The following is a 23,191-nucleotide window of genomic DNA, read 5'->3' as shown; positions in this document are numbered from 1 at the left end:
TCAATATAAAGAAATTTGCTAGTGATGGCACCGGATGTTGATCATGTTTCCATTTAATGTACTTTATTTTCTTAATAAAGTAAGAGGTGAGATCATCTGAGAGCAAGGAAGAATGTGAAGAAATTGGAGAGTGGAAACAATGTAATGAATGATAAAGAATGATAACTAAAAACATGAGAAAGTACTCTGCAATGTCTAGAATCCAAAAGCAGCTATATATTTTGAATTTAAAGTTATATGAATAGTATCCAGTATGTCAAATTCAGCAAGAATTATCACAGATTGTATGCAGGAACAGTGAAATCAAACATTTGGATTGAAAAGCTGGTATTTTTCAATATAAAGAAGGTCAAATAAGTAAGAAATTTGTAAGTGCTGGCAAGTATCTTATGAATTGTAGATAAGTAAAAAAAGTAAAAAAAAAAAAAAGTTTAAAAAAAAAAGCTAGTTGCTGTAAATTAGTATAGAAAGGGAGAGCCAGGAACCTAAGGCCTCAGTGAAGCCAAATTAGTGGTGTACATTAACTAACAAAAGAATACCAGGAGACATTAAAAATTCAATAAAGTTATGGTTCATGACAATATCTAGAGTGAGGATCTGAATGTAGTTGGCTTAAAAGGAGTGGAATTAAGGCTAAAATATGCATTAGCCCATTCTGCATCTGTATTGGTGACATCAGCAAGTAGCACAGTAGGAAACTACGGGCCCTCTCTCCCCCTACAAACACACATATTTGGCAACAATCCCCAGACAAAATCCCTTTGTGAGAAATCCAAAAACTAACTGAAAGGCTCCTGCACACCCCAGGCAAATGCAAAACCAGCCTTACCAAAGCTAATAGAGAGGTTTGGGACACCCTCTTGCTGTACCTTATGATCAAAAGGAAACCCCCTAGTGGTCAAATTCTCCCAGGAAATGAAGGGGCTGGTTTATATATCCAGATCCCCACCATTTCTGAGGGGACTTCTCAGAGGACTGGTTTCTATTTTGCCAGTCTTGGAGCTCTGATGTGTCTTGCACAGTCTATCCACCTAGGGCAGCGGTTCTCAACCTGTGGGTCACGACCCCTTTGGCGGTCAAACGACCCTTTCACAGGGGTCGCCTAAGACCATCCTGCATATCAGATATTTACATTATGATTCATAACAGTAGCAACATTACAGTTATGAAGTAGCAACGAAAATAATTTTATGGTTGGGTCACAACATGAGGAACTGTATTTAAAGGGCCAGAAGGTTGAGAACCACTAACCTAGGGGAAAATGGAGACAGTGGTGTGGGTTGGTAGGCACCATAGATTCTACCACCTGTTCATCACAGAGCAAGCATACAAAACCCACAGCAGCCTGTTTCCACCTGGGGAGGAAAAAGTAGGAAGAAGCCCTCAGAATCTCTTGCCAAGCTGAGTGGTAGAGGTCTTTTGTACGAGGCCAGTCTATGAATACTGGGAGAGTGGCCTGCTTTGTCTAATGTGTGGACCTCAAAACAGAGTCAAGAAAAATCAAGAATTGGGCAAAAATGTTTCCTAAAAAAGGAATAAGATAAATCTCCAGAAACTGACCCAAAAGAAATGAATAATATGATTTACCTGAAAGAAAATTCAAAATAACTGTCATAAAGATGCTCACTAAGATCAAGAATATAGTACATAAACAAAGTGAGAAATTCAGCCAAGACAGAAAATATTTAAAGGTACAAAACAGAAATCATGATGCTAAAAACACAATAATTGAACTAAAAAATTTACTAGAGGATTTTAATATCAGACTGGATTAAACAGAAGAGAGGACCAATAAACTCAAAGGCTTGTCATTGGGAATAAGTCAGAGGAGCAAAAAGAAGACAGAATGAAAAAGAGTGAAGAAAATGTAAAGGACATCCTTAAGGGACCAATATACACATTGTGGGATTCCCAGACAAAGGGAGAGACAAAGGACAAGAATACTTACTCAAAGAAAAAAAATAATGGCTGAAAAGTTCCCAAATCTGAAAAAGGAAATGGGTATTCAGATCTAAGAAGTTAAAGAAATACCATTTAAATAAATTCAAAAGAAATCTACATTAAGACACATTATAATCACATTGACAAAATCAAGGACAAATAGACAATTTTGAAAGAAGGAGAAAAGTGACATTATATCTACAGGACACATTAACATGAAAATAAGCAAATTTTTAGAAGAAACCTGTAGGCCAGAAGGGAGTGGAATAATATGTTCACAGTGCTGAAAGAAAACAAGTTGCCAACCAAGATGCTATACTCAGCAAAATTGCCCTTCAACAATGAAGAAGAGATAAAGACTTTCCCAAAACAGAAAATCTCTGAGAGTTTATCATTACTAGACCTACCTTACAAGAAATGCTAACAGGATTTCTTTAAGTTGAAATGAAAGGATGCTAAACAGAAATATGGCAGCATAAAAAAGTATGAAACTCACTGATAAAGGTAAATATATACCAGTAAACAAATACAGAGTATTGTATTACTATAACGATAGTGGTTAAATCACTTTTAATTCTATTATGTTAAAGGGCAAAAGTTTAAAAATAACTATAACTAAAATATATTAAAATATACATAATATGAATATATGTAAACTGTGACAACAATAACATAAACTATATGTGGGGAGAATTTAAAGTGTAAAGTTTGCATGTGTGATTGAACTTAAGTTATTATCAGCTTAAAATTTACTGTTAAAACTAGAAGATATTTTATGTAAACCCCAAGGTAACCACCAAAAAAATACTTTAAGCAGATATACACAAAATAATAAGAAATCATTCAAACCATATCAATAAAAGAATCAACAAACAAAAAGGAAGATAGTAAAAGAGGAAAAGACAGACAAAAGAATTTCAAGACTAATGGAAAATAATAAAAAGCCAAGAGTATAAGCCTTTCCTATCAATAATTACTTTGTGTAAATGGATTAAACTCCTTGATAAAAAAAAAAAACATAGAGTGGCGAGATGAATAAAAAAACACACAAAACACTCAACTATATGTGATCTAAAAGATATTATTCACAATAGACAAAATATGGAAATTACCTAAATGTCCATTGACAGATGAATGGAGAAAGAAAATATGGCTTATAAATCCAATGGAATATTTATTCAGCCCTAAAAAGAACGAAATTCTTCAATATGGGACAACGTGGATGAACCTTGAGGATGCTATGCAAAGTGAAATAAGTCAATCACCAAAAAACAAATACTGTATAATTTCACTTACATGAGGTATCTAAAATAGTCAAATTCATAGAATCAAAGAGAGGAACAGCAGTTACCTAGTGCTGGAGAGAGGGGAAATTAGGGGTTTAATTAATGGCCATAAAGTTTCAGTTCAGCGCGATGAATAAGTTATAGAGCTCTAGTGTACAACATTGTACCTACAGTCAACAGTAATGTATTGTACACTTAAAAATTTTGTAAAAGGGTCAATCTGCTGTTGTGTTCTTATCACAATAAAATAAAAATTAAAGAGCCCTGCAAATTGGTTTTTTATATAGTCACACACGCGCACGCACACACACACACACACACACACACACACACACACACACAGGCTACTTGGACTTTAACAAGGCTTTTAATTTTAGATCTGAGAAACAAGATAGGAATGTATGATATAAGCCATGTTACTTCCAAGCATAGCTGTGACTCAAGCATTTTGCTGGGATTACCTATATCTATACATCTCGTAAATAATTATTTAGAGAGAATTATATGAAAGATTTAGAATCACACCCATGTTTCCTATTCCAATTTAGCAAACTCCTAACTGAACAGTCAGTAAGATGGAGGTCAAATGATTTTCTGTTATGTATTAAATTGAATTCAAGAATCTAGCTTGGGTGCATAGTCAAACTGGCTCCTAATACCTTCACCAGTGAAATTAATTTATAATCAATACTATATATAGGCTGCTAGCTACCATCACCTTATTGGAGGCTAAGCCTGCCATGACAAATCCCACTTATGAAGACTAGCTAAAGTGAAAACCCCACAAACCATGAATGCTCATCTCCTTTCCTCAATTCACCACCATCTTTTCCTTTTTATTTTATTTTTTTAAATATATTTTATTGATTTTTTTACAGAGAGGAAGGGAGAGAGATAGAGAGTTAGAAACATCGATGAGAGAGAAACATCGATGAGAGAGAAACATCGATCAGCTGCCTCCTGCACATCTCCTACTGGGGATGTGCCCGCAACCCACGTACATGCCCTTGACCGGAATCGAACCTGGGACCTTTCAGTCCGCAGGCCGATGCTCTATCCACTGAGCCAAACCGGTTTCAGCTCCTTTTTAATAGTCATTCTTGCTCTCTCAAGAAGAACTAACTAAACAGACAAAGATCGTTACAAAACCACTTTACCTAACTCTGTGACTTAGGAAGGGCAGACATCCCTATGTCCTGAACATAGAAAGAGTAGTGGGGAACGAGAGGGAAACAGTTATCACTAATATACCCTCCAAGGTTCTTTCTGAGTATGGAAAAAGTTGAGGGTAAACATTACATTTTCAGGTAATAGCACAAAAGTCGATGCCTCAGAAAACAATATAATTCAGAGTGAATTTAATCAATAAAATCTACTCTTTCAAAATAAATAAAGAGAGTAATAGAGGGCAAAACAGCACAGAAATAGGATAATATTAGACATACCAGAAATGCATTAATATTTGATCCTATTAGCATAATATTAGAAATGTGTTAACAGGAATAAGACATGTAAAATAAGCATATTGAGTATTCTTCTTCCAACCCATATGACAACATTATATTCATTTTTGACAAGTAGGTATAAAATAAGACATGGAAAAAATAGGAGTTTTCATAGATCAACAACAACCACAACAAAAGGATAAACTGCTGGCAATGTTGAACAAGAGAAAGAACACATATGTTTGAAAAAAAGCACAGATCTTAGTTGAAATATTAGTTTTATGGCATATTAGTTTCAAGGCCTTGACTATGCTAGTTAACCTCCCCTAGTCTGTTTGCCTTGTCTGCAAAATGAGAACAACTTCACATGGGTTGTGATCGAATACATTACCTCATGCCTGGTCTATGGGAACCTATCAGATGCAAATTGTTTCCTCACTCCCCAGGAAATATATTATTGAAAAATAGACCCTGAAAGAAATGAATTCATTTGTTTTGAATGAAAAGAGATGATAAACTTAGCCTGCCTTTCCTTTTTGTAAACAGCCTCTTAATAACCTGAATATTCTTAATACCCTGAAGAGTCTGAGCAGGAAAAAATAGCTTTAAATTGCATCAATTTTCTTCTTGACTTCCTGGGAATATAATACTGTACTGGAATAGACCCTAGATGCTAGAGTGTCCAAAGCAGGAAATCATGCAAAATATCCATAAATATGTATCTGATTTGAGAAATATGTAAATGGTTTGAGAATAACCCAGTCTAAACTCTTCTGCAAGAATTTTAAGTACATGTAATCTACATGGTAATACAAATTATGATTTGATCCACTTATCTTGCAACTGAACTTCCCCAAATATTTTCTGAAATATATTTGTCAATTTTATATACTATACATATAAATTCCTAATAAATATTTATTTTTATAGCTTTTACAACTGGGACAGTCAAATTGCTGTTTGGAATTCAACTCCCAATTATCAAGTGATTGCTGATAATCCAGAAGGCTTGCTTTTCAAATACAAAAGAGACAGAAAAATTCTCAACGTGGACCCAAGAGTAAGTCTGCTTTTATATTTATCTCCAAATTTGATTGTATTTCTACCATTATTCAAAATTTTATTATATATTTGACAACTTTAACGTTTAAATCTAGAGTTGAAAAAATATATGTTGAAACTTAGAGCATGTACTATTCTTAAAAAAAAAAAAAGCACTCCAAAACAACAAATTATCAGAAATCAATAAAGAATTTGGGAGGGGGAGGGATTTAAATAGAACACATATATGGGGATACTTCTCCATGCCTAGCACAGAATGAGATCAGGGAGTCAGTGGGCAATGCATTTGTTTGATCTGATCTGATCTTCCAGATGGCCAGTCATTTTTTACTCTATGTGGAGATGAGTCATGTAGGGAAGGGAGACACTCAACTCATATATGTACCCAGAATTCTAATATTCCTTTTTATATGTAACTAACCCTGAAAATAGTATGGTCCTTAGTGTATTTCTAAGTGTTAACTTAGAAAATACATTTTATTTAAATATTTTAAAGATATGTCCATTGATATTTTGAATTTGTTCAAGGACAAATATTTATATCTTACATAATTCAAAGGCTGCATTTGCATCATGATTTTAATCATGACTTGTCATATGTTTGGGGGTGAAGGTTAAAACTTAACGTCATATGTGCTTGAGTTTCTTGGGCTTTTTTTTTTTTACTTTTGAAATATATGTTAGTCACATGACAGCATAGGTCTAAAATTAAAGTCCAGAAAATCAGTCCTTCATAGGGAAAAAAATAAAAATTATATGATATGCCTGGGATAGGGACAAGGATCAACCAAGGAAAAGGAGGATCTGGTTCTAAAACTTTTCTAAAACATTTTAGAAATTCAAAATCAACAATAAAATTATTTTTAGGTCATATCTACTTAGTGAAGTTCCTTGCTCATAGAAAGTGCTCAATATCTATGTGCTCAAAGAATGAATAAATGAAATTCTATAGCAAGAAATGGTTTATTGCCTTTTTGGATAGTCATTCTTGCTCTCTCAGGAAGGACTGACTAAACAGACAAAAGTGGTTGCAAAACTACTTTTCCTAACTCTGTGACAACTGCAAATATCAGAAACCCCAAGACAGTGTCTTAAACAGAAGAAGCTTCTTTCTTTTCCATGTGTGAGTGGAGATCTTGTCAGTCCAAAGTTGGAATGGCAGCTCCATGGTCATCTGGGCCAGGCTGGTCCTCATCCTCATGGGGCAAAATAGATCTTCAGCCAAAACAACTGCATTCCAAACAGGATTCATGGAGGGAACTCAGAGGGTGCAAAGGACAAGCTCTCACTTCCTTTTAAGGGCGTTTCCTGAAAGCTACCACACAAATGTCCACATATGTTCTATGACAAAAGCTTAGTCAGATGGTCATATCTAGCTACTTGGGAGACTGGAAAATGCAATCCTGATTCAGATGGCCATATGCTCAGCTGTAAACAGGAGTTCTGGAAAAGGAAGAAAAGAGGTTTGGGTACTTGTTTCTGTCACAATGCTATCTTCTTCAAAAATAACATTACTATTTTCTGGTCTTATATTTCTCATTAGTAAAATGAAGGACTAGACCTGAAAATCTTTAGGGCCATATTTATTATAAATGTATTAATGCTAGGTGAGTTTATCAGCACACCATCTCTCTAGTGGTGCTTTTTTCTATCATAAATGAGTGTCAAAATGTTATCAATTAAGTACAGAAAACTTAATAAATAGCATTTACAGAGTCTTTTCCTTTTAGAAAGCTAAACGATATTCATAAAAATATATAGTTATTAATAGCTTCATTAAGATGTGTGAAACAAATTTTTGAATCAGTTTTGAATGACATCACACTTAGACTATTTTAGAACTCTGTTTTAACTAATGGCTAATAAATACTTCAAGAATGTATGTCATGAATTATAGTTTTATGGTCTTTGTGGAGTCATTATTGAATGCAAACTGTTACTTGAACATGGTTCAAATAACTTTAAAACACTCACTTCCAAAATAATCAACCACAAAATTTCAAAGATTTAGTCAACAATTCATGAAATGTAACATGTTCCTCTTTATTTCTTGAAGGTTTTGATTATAATTCAAAGATTCATGAGTCTGAAGGAAAGGTATTTCTAAATTCTAGAGAAAGAAACTAGGATTTAGTTTATTAGTGATAAGAGTAAAGAATTATTAGATGGGATATCAATTGTAAACTTTTGTTTCTTTAAATTTTACCTTTTGAAGATAAAAATTAATAGTTGACTTACTGGAAAAGAATGTTGGTCTTAGCATCAATAAACAAAATTCTAGATCTTACTTCAACTGGCAGCATGACCTTGATCAATTAATTTAACCTCCTTGACCTTTATTGTTCACAACTTGAGGATGAGAGTCTTGTTGTTCTTTCCTGATCTCTAGGGTCCCCCTACAGCCCCAGGCCCAAGTCACAGAGATTCTGACTCAACAGGGCCCAAAAGCAGCCAGTGTGATTCTGCTACAGATTATCCTTGAACCACAATTGAGAAAATCTTCTCCATAAAAAAGACAATAATCTCAAGAGACTTAGTACTCTGTCCTCAAACATGTGTTCTCAAGCATTTGTTCTCAAAATATAACACAAATATTTCAATTTTCATGGTTATATATAAAATTATCATGTACATTCCTACATAATTTTTAACTTATTCACCTTCTTCAAGGAGCCATGATCCTTTTATATTTTATGTACCCACAAAGCATCTCATACAGACCTACAAGAAAATCAGAAGTTAGCGAAAATATCAAGTTTTTAAAACTACCAATGCACAATAATAAGAATTACATTTTAAAATTCAATATTTTGCCTGGCTGGCATGGCTCAGTAGTTGAGCATCGATCTATGAACCAGGAGGTCACAGTTCAATTTCTGGTCAGGGCACATGCCTGGGTTGCAGGCTTGATCCCCAGTGGGGGGCATGCAGAAGGCAGCTGATCAATGATTCTTTCTCATCATTGATGTTTCTATCCCTCTCTCCCTTTCCCTCTCAGAAATCAATAAAAATATATTAAAATAATAAATAAAAATAATTCAATATTTTTATCAATAATTTTACTTGAAATTCTTCCTGAGATAAACACCTCCTTATAACTCCATAGTTAAGATGCTATAAAATATTGTAAGAACAATACAGTTCAACTTTCCTTTCCTTCAAGTATTCTCTTTGAAATATTTTTATGCTTAAATTTAAAGAGGACAATTACCATGTAATTTCATTTATGTGGAATCTAATGAACAAAATAAACTAACAAACAAAATAGAAACAGACTCATAGATACAAAGAACAGACTGACAGTTGTCAGAGTAAGAGGGCATTGGGGGGATGAAGTTGGGTGAAAAAGGTGAAGGGATTAAGGCAAAAACAAACCTCATAGACACAGGCAACAGTATGGTGATTACCAGAGAGAAAGGGGGAAGATAAATAAAGATAAAAGGGCAATAAATGGTGATGGAAGGAGACTTGACTGTGGTGAACACACAATACAAAATACAGATGATATATTGTAGAATTATACACCTGAAACCTATATAATTTTATTAACCAATGTCACCCAAAAAATTAAATTTTTAAAAATTCAAGCCAAAAATAATAAAATGTCAGTTTCTAATTGTTTACTGCTAGTATACAGAAAAAAATTAAAGAGGTCAAGATAAATGACAGGTAGAAATAGTTATAAACAGGATGTGCTTCCTTTGTATAACACAGATGTAGACTCATTAATTCTGAAGTGTAGTTCCCAGGAAACATAGTTGTTTATGAATGGTAACAGTGGAAAAAAAAAAGAAAATTGTGCAGGTCTTAGAACAAGTAATGTGTGTTCATTGGTTAAGAAATTCCAAATGCAATAAGAGTTTGGTTGCATTCAAAACAGGACCACTGGCTTTAACTTCCCTGCAGCTGTATAACATCTGGAACAAATAAGGCAAGTTTCTATTTTTGAGTTAAGAATGCTTGTTTGAGTGATTCACACCCACCAAAATGTTTCCAGTGTATTATCTTTAGGAGGATTGAGTGGAAGCACTTTGCACTCACTCCCCTACATTATCTGAATAAATTTTTAAAGGCTTTTTGTATTTTTATTTTAGGAAAGATTAACCGTGGGAAAGTTTGCTTTGAGTCTTAGCATAACATAGGTGGTCTAAACCTTCATAATCTATGAGAGAGAGAGAGAGAGAGAGAGAGAGAGAGAGAGATTGTATAGAATAGTTAAAATTGAAAAAAAACTTTCTTAGTTGTGCTAGATGTTTCCCTCTTCTATTCACTAAATGTGAGGGCCCCTCACCTGGGAAAATGCCTGGTTAATAGATACTTAATAAATATTTATGGAATAAGTGATTGAAGGAGTGATTCCCTGCTAACACACAGTAATGCTACACTAAGTAAAAGTTGAGTGGATTATGTCATTGATACCTGATGTAGCAGTGATAGCCAGAGAGGGTACAGCCAGACTGCTATATAGTGATCCAAGTGAGTCAGAAAAAACAATTGCAAGAATTTATCAGTGGAAACAGCTAGTGCAGCTATCATTTTAAGTTTTGTAGAGGTCATGCAGAAATCTTTGTTTTGGTATGTACTTTTAAATCTTCATGTGTAGTTCCAGAAATATGTAATTTAACCTATCTCAAATTAATTCTGTTGAATTAGAATGTTTTAATTTATGAACAAATTGACTCAAACAGGTTAAATGACATGCTCAAGGCCATGTAGTTCATTACTAGTATAATTTAGCAATGGAATTTAAATATTATGAAACTTCATAGGTTATAAAGATGAGCAAGATTTCAACCCTTGTCCTTTCAGTACTTATAGCAGTTTTAGGAAAACAGGCATGTACAAAACATAACTACAGTATAAGGCAGAAAATGATATTTTGGAAAAAAAGGAAATGCTTTGGGAATTCAGTAGAAGAAGAGATGGTTTATGACCTGGGGCAGGAGACAGTGGAGAGGTGATAGTGAGGGGACTGCATTGGGAATAATGTTAGATGACAATAGAGGAGGTAACCTATTAATTGAGCTTGAAGAATTATTAGAAATTGAATTCATAAAGATGAAGAGGTGGGCAATACCAGAATGAAATCTACTAGCAAAGATAATGTTGAAGAGTGTAAAAAAGAAAGTAAAACATGTCTAAATAGTTCAGTTTGTCTGCTGCATTGGCTAGGTGAAGGGAAAGAGGGGGAATTAAGTGTAGAAAGGTCATGAAAATCCTTGAATGCAGGACTGATGAGGATCTCAGACTGAACTTGATAGGAAGTGGAAAAATATGCCTAGGCTCTTGTTCTAGGGAATAACAGGATAGAAGTTATGTTTTAAGGACATGAGAGAGTATAGATTAGGACAGACTGGGAGAAAAATCTGGAGAGGATGAGAGCATAATAATTCAAATAGAGAACAAAGAGGACTAGAACTAGGGGTCCTGTTGTAATGAGCAAGTTTCTGAGTTGATGTTATTAATATTTTAACTCCCCAATTATTCAGGTAAAGACCAAACTTATAGAATGCATTTTTATCTAAAAAAAAACAGTGGTTAAGAGATCTCACTTCACCCCAATCCTCAGAAAAGAGAGAGGATGCGGAGAATGGGAGACTTGCACTGGAGGAATATAGAGAAGGTGAGCTGGAGGGAATTCAGTATACCTGTCACTTCTTCATCCTTGCTTCCATCTCCCTCTTCCTCATTTGATGTTACTGAGCACCTACCGGACAGTGTGAGATGGTAAAAGTAAATCAGAAAGGTAGGTTTCTTCTAAAAAGCTTATAGGTTAATTGGTGGGTGGGTGGGTGAGGAAATCTAATGTGCACAGAAATGACAATCTAGAAAGTGACCTGAGAAAACAGAACAAGCTCTATAAGAATTCAAAGGGGACAGAATTTACATTTGACCTAAGGCATTAACTGAATTTTGGAGGATGAATATGGTGAGGACACAGGGACTGGAGCAGAAGGGGTATTCTAGTTGGAAGAAACATCCCATATAGAGGAAGCACAGAGCCTGCATGGGAAGGGAGAGGACCTCTTATTGGCTAGAAAGTGGTCCTCAGCACAGGCCTGACATCAAAATCACCCAGGCAACTTTAGAATATATGCAGCCTGGCCTCACTTGAAAAGATTCTGGTTGAATTGGCCTGGGTGGAAGGCCTGGGCATCTATATATTCCAAATGCTCCTCAAGTGATTCTAATGTGGAACCAGGGTTGAGATCAAAGTTCAGAAGAAGAGAAATGACAGATAAGTTTTGAGAGAAAATTGAATTCCAACTGCGGATGCCAAAATATGAGTTTTTGCCATTCTGCATCGTTCAATGAGAATCTGTGTCATTTGTTTCAGGACTTAGAATCAAAATTTCTAAGTATGAAAATGCATAAGCCATTCTGAAATAAGGTGATGTTATTTTTCTGCTTGATAAACCTCATTTGTACAAAAGAAAGTCAATTGTATGAAAAATAAGAAATTCTACAGGACAGTCTCCTTTTTGCTACTTTTTTTGGTGTTTAACAGACTACATCTTTTTTTTCATCACCATTGATCCCCCATATACCCTCTTCCACTCCCACTTCCTTCTTCCTCCCTGCAGTCACCACCCTGTTATCCATATTCATGAATTCTTTCTCTTTTATTCTTTTTCGCTCAATCCCTTCACCTCCTTACAGCTCCACCCCACCACCACCACCATCACCACCAGAGCTGTCTGCTATCTATGAGTCTGTATCTATTTTGCTAGTTCAATTTGTTTATTAGATTCCACATATGAGCAAAATCATATGGTACTTGTCTTTCTTTGACTGGCTTATTTCACTTAGCATAATGCATCCAGGTCCATCCATGCTGTCCCAAAGGGTAAAATTAGCTTTCTTTTTATGGTAGAGTAATATTCCATTGTGTAAATGTACCACAGATGTTTTATCTACTCATCTACTAATGGACACTTAGGCTGCTTCCAAATCTTGGCTGTTGTAAATAACACTGCAATGAACATAGGGGTGTATATATTCTTTTGAATTATTGTTCAGGTTTCTTTGGATAAATTCCCAGAAGTGGAATTGCTGGTTCATAGGGCAGTTCCATTTTTAATTTTTTGAGGTAACTCTACACTCTTTTCACAGTGGCTGCACCAGTCTGCACAAGGTTTCCCTTTTCTCCACATTCTCACCAACACTTGTAATTTATTGATTTATTGATGATAGCCATTCTGACAGGTGTGAGGTGATATCTCATTTTGGTTTTAATTTGCATTGGTCTGGTGATTCGTGACATTGAGCATCTTTTCTTATGTCTCTTGGCCATCTGTATGTCCTCTCTGGAGAAGTGTCTATTCAGGTCTTTTGCCCATTTTTCATTGGTTTGTTTGATTTTTTGGTGTTGAGTTTTATCAGTTCTTTATAAATGTTGGATATTAACCCCTTATCAGATGTATCAGCAAATACCTTCTCCCATTCTGTGGGTTCTCTTTTAATTTTGTTGATGGTTTCTTTTGCTGTGCAAATCTTTTTAGTTTGATGTACGCCCATTTATTTATTTTTCTTTTGTTTCCCTTGCCCAAGGAGATATATCAAAAATTATTGCCACGAGAAATGTCTGAGATTTTACTGCCTATGTTTTCTTCTAGGATTTTTATGGTTTGGAGTCTAACATTTAAGTCTTTAATCCATATTGAGTTTATTCTTGTGTGCATTGTAAGAAGGTGGTCTAGTTTCATTTTTTTGCACATACCTGTCCAATTTTCCCAGCACCATTTATTGAATTGACTGTCTTTACCCCACTGTATGTTCTTGTCAAATATTAATTGACTATAAAGGTATGGCTTTATTTCTGGGCTCTCTATTCTGTTCTGTTGATCTATATATCTGCTTTTATGCTAGTGTCATGCTGTTTTGATTACTATGTCTTTGTAGTATAGTTTGATATCAGGTAGCATGATTCCTCCAAATTGGTTCCTTCTCAAGATCACTATTTGGGGTCTTTAGTGGTTCCATATAAATTTTTGGAATATTTGTTCTAGCTCTGTGAAATTGGTATCTTGATAGGAATTGCATTGAATCTGTAGATTGCTTTGGGTAGTATGAACATTTTAAAGATATTAATTCTTCCTGTCCATGAACACAGTATATGCTTCCACTTATTTGTATCTTCTGCAATTTCTTTCTTCAGTGTCTTATAATTTTTCTGAGCACAGGGCCTTTTACATCTTTGGTTAAATTTATTCTTAGGTATTTTATTCTTTTTGAAGAAATTGTGAATGAAATTGTATGTCGTTGTTTTTTAATTTCCCTGTCTGATAGTTCATAATCAGTATATAAAAATGCAACTGATTTCTGGATATTTACTTTGGATCTTGTATAACAAATTCATAGCCAACATCATACTCAATAGGAAAAAACTACAAGCATTCCCCTTGAGATTGGGAACAAGACAAGATGTTGGCTTTCACTATTCTTATTCAACATAGTACTAGAAGTCCTAGCCACAGCAATTAGACAAGAAGAAATAAAAAGCATCCAAATTGGAAAAAAGTAAAACTATCATTACTTGCAGATGACATGATACTGTAAATAGAGAATCCTAAACATTCCATCAAAAAATAATAGAATCAATGATTGAATTCAGTAAAGCAGTTGTACTGCATCTTGAATATAGTTGCTTGATATGTGGCTCATGACAAAATAAACAAAAAAACACATGTTAAAAGATCTTAGACAGAATGTGGTATCTATCAGATGTAGGAAACTGGTGAAACAAAAGACACTATTGTAAAATAAAGCTGTCTGGATTCGTCCTGACTGTCACAGAGCTTGGAAGGCATGTGCAGTGTAGGTTGTGCACCAATTTAGTAACATGTATTATTTTTTACATACCATCACTCCTCACAGTATAACAGGAGCCAGACTCATTTCTTTTTTTTTTAATCACAATCGTTCAAAGATAAAAATGCATTACGTTGGAATGTAAAATGTTTTCACAAGAGTTCATTATCAAACATCCAACTCACCATGGCTTAATTAGGAGTGGTTTCTGTCAATTCACTAAAACATTTCCCTTCCTCTCTCCTTGCACTAGCCATGTGAGAGCCGTAGGCCCCACTCCTAGAGGTTCAAACTGAATTCAGCTGTAGTGCGGCCCAGGAATCTGTATTTTTAATACATCCCTAAGTGATCCTAAAGATTAGCTGGATTTGATGTCCATTTCTTTACATAGTCATATTTTATTAGCTGTTGCTTCACCTTACTCTATGTCCATAAAGTAATCAAACTTTGTTCCTCTAAAGCAAGTTTTAATTCAACAGTGTTAATTTTAGGTAATCTAAATTATACATTCCTGAGACCACACAAACAAACTAGAAAGTACAGACCATGTGCCAAAGACTTCTGGATAACTTCTATAGTAATGCAATCCACCACACTGGATGCCTCTGCTGATCAATTGCTGCTAGTTTTCCCCACTTATTTGGATCATTGTAGAGTGAGGCTGGTGATACCCATTCTGATCATCACTGCCTCATCAAAAATCACTAGATTGGGTAGGTTTGTCCAGAGGCTCCAATGAAACAGTATATGTGACAGAGAGTGGGAACGCATAAACTGAAACGTGGGGCAGGAACCCTTTCTGGTCGCTTTACTATTGCATCTCCAGGGCTAGCATGTGGTAGGTGCTCAGTAAACATCTGCAGAATGAATAAATTGAATATTAAATATTTGCTAAAGAAGTGAGTAGGAGGGCCAAAAATAATCCTGGAAACTTTTGAGGTTAACGTGAAAATATTTTAGGATCTTAGGCACTAGAAACATATATAGAGCTATTTTTAGCTGAAAATTAGAGTAATTGACTCTGGTGCTTTCCTCCCCTTGGTAGTTGAATTAACACTGGGGGTTCTTTGCTGAACTTCGGAGTACTGACCCTGAGTGTGCAGAGCAATGGCAATGTGTTAGGTCCATGTGTAAATGAGAGAAGCAATTATTTTATTATTTTTTAATAAATGTGTAGCCATTAGTACATATTATACAGATGCCAAAAAAAAAAAAAAGGCCTGCCCAATTCTACTTTCTTTTTCTATAAGCAAAAGAATATCTAGGTGAACAAGATTTAAAAATTAAAAATAACTTTTACCAAAAGAACATATGTTTTTATTTGGGGTGGGGGTTAATTTAGAGGAAGATTCCAGCAGTACCTTCTCTCAGCTCCTCTTTCCTCTGTTCTGTTTTTCCCAAGGGACCCTCACCAGAGCACTTGTGACCATTAGTAGGGAAGGTGTTAATTGCCTCCTTAATGCTACCTCACAGTTCATTGACTGGTCTTAATTTCCCTTGCCATGTGGACATTAAAATCAGATGGAGCCTGTCAAGGCCTTGAAATTGCTCTTCTCAAAATGGAGGCCCATAACATTCCTCCATCCTTTCCGCAGATGGTTCGAATTTAATCTCTGAAAGCCCCACCCTCCCAGTGAAGGTCCTCGGTTTTACAATCTGTCTTTATACCGGGCCCAGGTATAATGTCATTGGACATTAAAAAATAAAAAATGAAAACTCCCACTGAATAGAGTAAGTTTAAGCAAGGCTATGGTTTCTTCAAAGTATCCAACAGCATCCCTTCAAATGCCACGCAAGAGGCAGGGGACACTTACTGAATCACCAACACCACTTTTTTGGTTCCTGGATTTTCCTTGGAGGCCCTTGTAAACGGTGCTTTTTAACTGTGGCATAGTCACAGTTAATAAGAAAGCTGAGGCCTTGCCAAATTTCTGGTTTTGCTGCCCAAATTACTGAATGTTTGGTTGATTACAGCCCTAAAACACCCACATACTAAGAAGCCTTTACACATTTTCTCCCCTGGGCGATCACCTGGGATACCTGAACTGAAAGTCCACCACATATAAATTGAGTATTAACTCAACTAACTTCTGCTAAAATCAATGGCCTTGAGGAATCCATCAAAAATTATATTAGCAGAGCATGGCTTTTATGAATTAAAGCTCCTAACACTTAAATGCTATGCCCTCCTCTTGACCTGGAAAACTGATTTTTATTTTATATGCAATAGCATGGAACAATCCCTAGAGATAAGCACATTGTTGTTAAGTGTTCAATGTATGAATTCATATATGAAGTGCAGCACAGGAAAGGTGAGCTGGAGGAAAGAAAAAAATTAAATATATATGTTTGAATTATTAGATGTATGTCAATGTTCAGTAATAAAGATTATTAATGATAACTCTTCACCATCCAAATCAAATATCTGCAGTAAAAAGAATAGTACATATCTCAATAACATATTCATGACAAAGAAAACTTACTGTTTTACACTTCTAATTAGAAGGGCAACCTAATCAAACATCATGCCAAAGGTAAAAGGGACCAATATAGACTAGGGAAATGATAATAAAAGAATTTGAGGAATAGAGAGTAGCCCCAATTCAAGCTCACTTTTCATGCAATTTTTCCTCACAAATAAGGACAAACAGTGTGAGAGACAAGGGAAGATTAGTTTCCTAGTGGAGGAAATGATTGACTAAGAACAATAGTGTATACAGATGATGTATTATAAAGCTGTACACCTGAAGCTTGTATAATGTTATTAACATTGTTACCCCAATAAATTTAATTGAAATAAAAAATTAAAGATTAAAAAAACACAAATAATTGTTTCCTCCATGATTTCAAAGATGTAATAACTAATGACAAAGAAGCAGGCACTAAAAAACACAAGTCAGGCATGAAGTCACTGCACGTGCGAGACCACAGTTAAGGGATTATTTCTAATTCAAAGAGAGCACGATTTCTCCTGGGTCTCTACAGTTGAATAAGCTGTCCTCTCCCATGATTCCTTCCTAACCATTCACAACCCCAACAGGTGCTTGCAATTTCTGAGACCTGAAATCCCAAAGCAAGGGGAGGGATGTTGAAGTATACTGGAACATGGAACATAATAGCATGATCAGTGATCAAGGCCGATGGCAAGACAGGAAAATCTCATGTTGAAAGTGTCTAAGTGGTTATTGCTGGCTGCAATATCTTCAGTATAAACCCGGTGGCCTCAGCAATGCATATTGCCTCAAAGAGCTTCAGCAAGAATAAAAAAATAAAAAAAAAACACACAATAAAACAAACAGATTGCAGCCCCAACTGGGGAGTCCAGAAAACTACCTCACAGACACATGCAGCTGCTCCAGAAGATAGGATCTTAACCTTTTGGGAAATGCAGCTTACTTAAAAAATATGATGTTTTATGGATTTGCTCAAAAAAGGAAATGCATACATGGCTATACACACAGAGTAGTATAATAATGTTTTAGGATATTTAAAGACTTGCTTAAGTCTCTTAATGAATTTCACTGGAGAAATGAAGACCCAGGGACTCCCCAAAATACATGGAAGTAGCTGAAAGAGGCTAGAAGAGCAACAGGAGAAGCAGCAAATGGTGGGAATAGCCAGCAGGACTCAGGCAGGGAAAAGCTGCTGAAGAGAGGCAATAGGTGTGATGTATTGGAGTTAAATAGATCTTAAGGAAATTCCTAAACCTCTTTGAACACTTCTTCACCTTTGTTATCTCATCTGTAAACTCTGTAAAAACAACCATTTTACAAAACGTTGTTGTGAAGATTAAATGAGAGAATTTGTTTAATGTGCCATTGAGTAGGTGTTCAATGAACGAATATTCGTTCTTGGTGGTCTATCAACTCAGAAACAATGAAAGTTCTGAAAGGATATCATTTTTCACTGCAATAGTTGAAAACTGGAAATTATGTGTATGTCCATGAGTGGGCAATGATGAAATAAATTATGACACATTCACACAGTTAAAAACTATGCAGCAGTTTTAAAAATGACTTCAAACTATAATTACTAAAGTTGATATGCTGGTATGAATAGCTGTTTAGGCTATATTATCAAGCGAAAAAGCTAGCTGTATAACAATGTAAATAATATTCAATCCTGGAGTAATCATAGTTTATATAAGAACTTCTAATAGATGGACATTTAGGTTGGTTTCTGTTTTTCTCCCCAAATTTAAATAATACTTCTCTATAACCAAGTTTCAGTGTTCTTTTTTTTCTTTAAGGTGAATTCCTAAAGTGTAACTTGCTCAGTTAAAAAGTATAAACTTTGTGAAGCTTTAGAAATATATTGTCAAATTATTTTGCAGTTACACCATATCAATTTGCAATTACAAATACCTGAAATAAGACTGCTCAATCACCATACCCTATTTATTTTGCATATTTTTTTAATGTTGTTCATTTTATATCCAAATTTATTTGGGGTCATTGCAATTTGCATTTTTAATTTTGTTAGGGATGAACATTTCTTTCATATGGATGTTAGTATATTCTGTTTCTTCTTCTGTAATTATTGCCATCTACACACTTTTTTAAAAAATATATATTTTATTGATTTTTTACAGAGAGGAAGGGAGAGGGATAGAGTTAGAAACATTGATGAGAGAGAAACATCGATCAGCTGCCTCCTGCACACCCCCTACTGGGGATGTGCCCACAACCAAGGTACATGCCCTTGACCAGAATCAAACCCGGGACCCTTGAGTCCACAGGCCGACACTCTATCCACTGAGCCAAACTGGTTAGGGCTACACACTTTTCTATAGAGTTTTGGTACGTGTTTGTTTCCCATTACATTTGAAGTATTCTATATATAAAAGTTAGAAAATCTTTGGCTATCATACTAGTTGTTGTACTGCATGTAAACATTATATGGGGTCCTTGGTAAGTACCAAGATTGTACAAGGATTCTGAGAAACAATAAAACAAACAAACAAACAAACAAACAAAAAGGCCTGAAAAATGTCCACACACATAGTCACCCAGAGAGCTTATAGCTTCAGATCTAAACATTAGCCACTGGTCAAAAGTAAACACACAAAAATTAATACTCCATATAGCAAAGTTTTTCTCTTTGCTAGTGGGCACAAGAGCTCATATAGACAAGTAGACAAATAAACAAAGAAAAGAAAATACTAATAAATCATATTCTCTGTTGTCTCTCACCCAAGAAAGAATAAATCTCTATAATCTATTCATTCATTTACAGAGATCACAAAGGTTAGACCATAAAACCAAATTCCAAATCATTGCTGTCACCAATGGGGAATAATTTATTGATTGTAAAAGTTCCAAAACCAAGCACAAAAATAGTAAAAAGGAAAATATGTAAAGAAACAGAAGAACAATAAAGCGAAAGTTCTGTTGCTCCTGGGAATTTACCTCTTGGAGCCAAGGAAAGAAATGTTTGGCTTGAAGTCTTCCAGGAAATGCAATAACCCCCCAGCAACACAGACTCCCCTGCTATCAGGGAAGCCACTGGACACCACATGGAACTTCCAAAATGTTTGCAAGATTATTTTTCCTAAAAGGATATAATTGTGACTCTCATACAGATATAAAATGGATATGCCAAAGATTGTATTTAATCCATTAATTATGGAGGGAACCAGTAAGATATTAAAAATATTTCAAAGGAGGATTCAAAGAGCATAACATATATGAGAAATAAAAAAAATGAAATTGACTTACAAATAGATGCAAAGCAGGCCCCAATACGGAGCAATAATTAATTGCCTTCCAGTAGGCACAATTCATTTGCATATTTGTACACAAGAATATCTGGCCTTATCATCAGTTTTCTACAACTTAAAGAGTTGTAAAATAGTACAAAAATGATGAAAGGCAGAAAAGACTTGGATGGATGAGCCACTCAGGACACCCATTCTTTTAACCTATTTTAAAGTCTTTGCAATTTTACTGACTTATTTAATAAAAGATGAATCTAATATATTCTTTCTCAGCTAGCACACAAAAAATTAGGTACTATTGGGAAAAAGGCAATACGAAAGCTCCTCTCTAGTCCCAGATCATCTTACTATCTCTTCCTACAGAGAAGAGAGAGCAAGTAAGATTATTCTTTTGTACCTCCAATATAGCAAAGGCCCAATGACTAATAATTTCCCAATTTCAGATCTTGTCTACCCCTTTTAGTACCTCTCTCTTCTGTCTTATCAATACCACATCAGTGAATATTTGTTCCCACACGAGCTCCTTAGGAGGCTTTAAGTATGATAGACAATCCTGAATAAACATAGAAGGAACAAATCTTTTTTCAAAGATTATAATTTGAAGGGGGGAAAGCATAACAATTGTTTTTAAAGTGATAAGAACCTTTTCATGAAACTCCCCTGGACAGGTTACTTTCGGGAGTCTGAATCAATTCCAAACTTGAGACATTTGTATTACTTGAAATCAAAATAGGATTATTTTTTACTTATTAACTTGTGATCACATGTGTTTGCAAAGCCCTTCCCTGAGAATTTTGCAGAGTTAGTGACCCATGTTGTTCAGCAGAGTCTGCACAAGTATGAGCCTCGGACCCTGCTTTGATCCTAGATAGTTTCAGTAATGTCACAACCCAGGGCCTCAAAGCTCTTGAGAGGAATTATCACTGCTCCTCGGAAAATGAATCTGGGGGAAAACATGGAAAGGTCTCCATTGCCACAGCCTTTTTAGGTCTGCTTGCTACAACATTGAAACCAGAAGAAAATGTCTTTAATACCAATTTTTGCATGGATTGGACTGATTAACAATATGATTTCTGTATTTTAGGCTTCACCAGGTGACAACTCTACTAGAATCCCTATCCCGACAGAGCTCTACATACAAGCTGTCATTTTTGACCACGTTTCCAGAAGAAAGACTTAACTGCCACATGTTAGATGGTTCCCTAACTGTTCACTGAATTTAAATGAAACCTGTAACCAGAAACAAATTAAGATAATGAATGAGTTTTATGGCTGGAAGGCAATTTAGAATATTAAAAGTTAATAAAGAAATTAGAAAGGAAACTGTAATATAGACTGGTTTTTTTTATTGTACAGATAGCCTATTAATATAATTTGAGGTTTTTCTAACATTTTTTTCCTGCGCACTGAGGCTGATTGCAACACTTCATGGGAGGAATTCTTGTTGCGACTTCAAGGATATAGTAATTAGTGACACATTTTGTAGCTCAGATTTTCCAAAATAAAAATGTTTCAGGTCCTACCATGCCAAATTTAGTGGACCAAACCTTATGCCATGTGGCATAAAATCATAAACTAGAATAGAATAAGGGTCACACATGGGGACAGGCATAAAGATAATAATAAAATATAGGGTTTTCAGTAACAGCAAATGAGTAAATGAAATCTGAAATATCCCGTGAGATGATGTATAAAATGAATGAAAGTGTTAGATACGTGTTAGTGCTGGATGATATGAATCCCAGGACAAGGAAGCAGAGAAAAGGAAATCTAAGGGAAATCAGAAGATTGCAGAGAGACGAGGACTTTGTAAGAGAAAAGAACACATTTTCCTCATGTAAGCCTGCAGGTGGCTTATGTGCAGAAAAGATCTTATTCAGAGTCCACCTGTGATTTAAAATTAATCTTTGGTTCTTGCTCTTCTTCCCCTTCTCTTCTCTCCCCTTTCTAAACAATCCAGTGTTAAGGCAATTAGGTGAGAACAAAGTGGAAGTCTGCTCTGAGTGTGGGGGAGGGAGAGCCCAAAGCAGAATGTTCAGAGTTTCAATGGGGTGAGAAGAGTGTATTATGGGGGAAGGATGGTCTGGCAAGAGGTGTCAGATCCCAATCAGGGTGAGTAGAGTGGTATTACATTAGAATTGGATGTATTGATGTGGTCTCATCATTTTCAATATACAGATACAGGACACATGTTAATGTGTGTATACATACATGTTCCCTCCCTCTGCCCACGGAGAGTGCCTAGGGTAGCAACATCTAGTATCAGTCAGCACACCCAGCACCCAGATCTCAGTTTCTCAACACTTTCTACCAAAAGGAAGCAGAGATCCTTGGGGAAATGACTGACTCCAGAACTGAGGCAGAGAAAATATGAGTCAGGAATACCGATTTTGTGCCAGAAAGCAAAGATGTTCTCAAAAAATGAAGGGGTTTATAAAAAAAATACAGAACCCAGCTTGAAAAGGTTCTCACTGTCAAATCTGGGGCAGTTTGAGCATCAAAATAAATAATGATACAACAGGCATAAAAGCAGAAACCGTGAGTCCATTCTGATCCACATAAATAAATAAATGGAAAATTCGATATTTAGGTAGTATTTCCCCACAAAATGCCTATTGATTAAGGAAGGAACAATGGAAAAGCCTGGAAGACGCTGCTTTCAGTCAGTGATTGAAGAGAATATGATCAATATTGAGGCGAATTAAATTTCTTCTCTAACCAATAAAATGCAACAGAGTAATTCAACAATCTTTTGGTAATATCCCTGCCCAAGTTTTATAACCTGAACTTAAACAAGAGTAAATGCAGATAAACCCCAATTCAGGGATATTATATAAAACTATTAGCCTGAGATCTTCTAAATTGTCAAGAACATGAAAGAAGACAGAGAAACCATCCCAGACTGAGGGATTAGAAAGACATAGTAACCA

General features: G+C 35.4%; 1 protein-coding gene across 1 annotated transcript in view; it reads left to right on the top strand.

The window, feature by feature from the left end:
• Positions 1-21,577, top strand: part of LOC102259738 (chromosome unknown open reading frame, human C4orf22) — a 561,692-nt gene extending 540,115 nt beyond the window's left edge. The window contains exons 5-6 of the mRNA XM_005857421.1: positions 5,603-5,732; positions 21,346-21,577. Coding sequence (XP_005857483.1) covers positions 5,603-5,732; positions 21,346-21,441 — 226 coding nt within the window. The 3' untranslated portion in view covers positions 21,442-21,577. The remainder of the gene's footprint in view (positions 1-5,602; positions 5,733-21,345) is intronic.
• Positions 21,578-23,191: the final 1,614 nt, after the last annotated feature.

This window comes from Myotis brandtii, unplaced genomic scaffold, assembly GCF_000412655.1.
Source record: "Myotis brandtii unplaced genomic scaffold, ASM41265v1 scaffold111, whole genome shotgun sequence".
In the NCBI taxonomy this organism is placed as follows: domain Eukaryota; kingdom Metazoa; phylum Chordata; class Mammalia; order Chiroptera; family Vespertilionidae; genus Myotis; species Myotis brandtii.
This window is presented reverse-complemented; position numbering and strand designations above follow the sequence as displayed.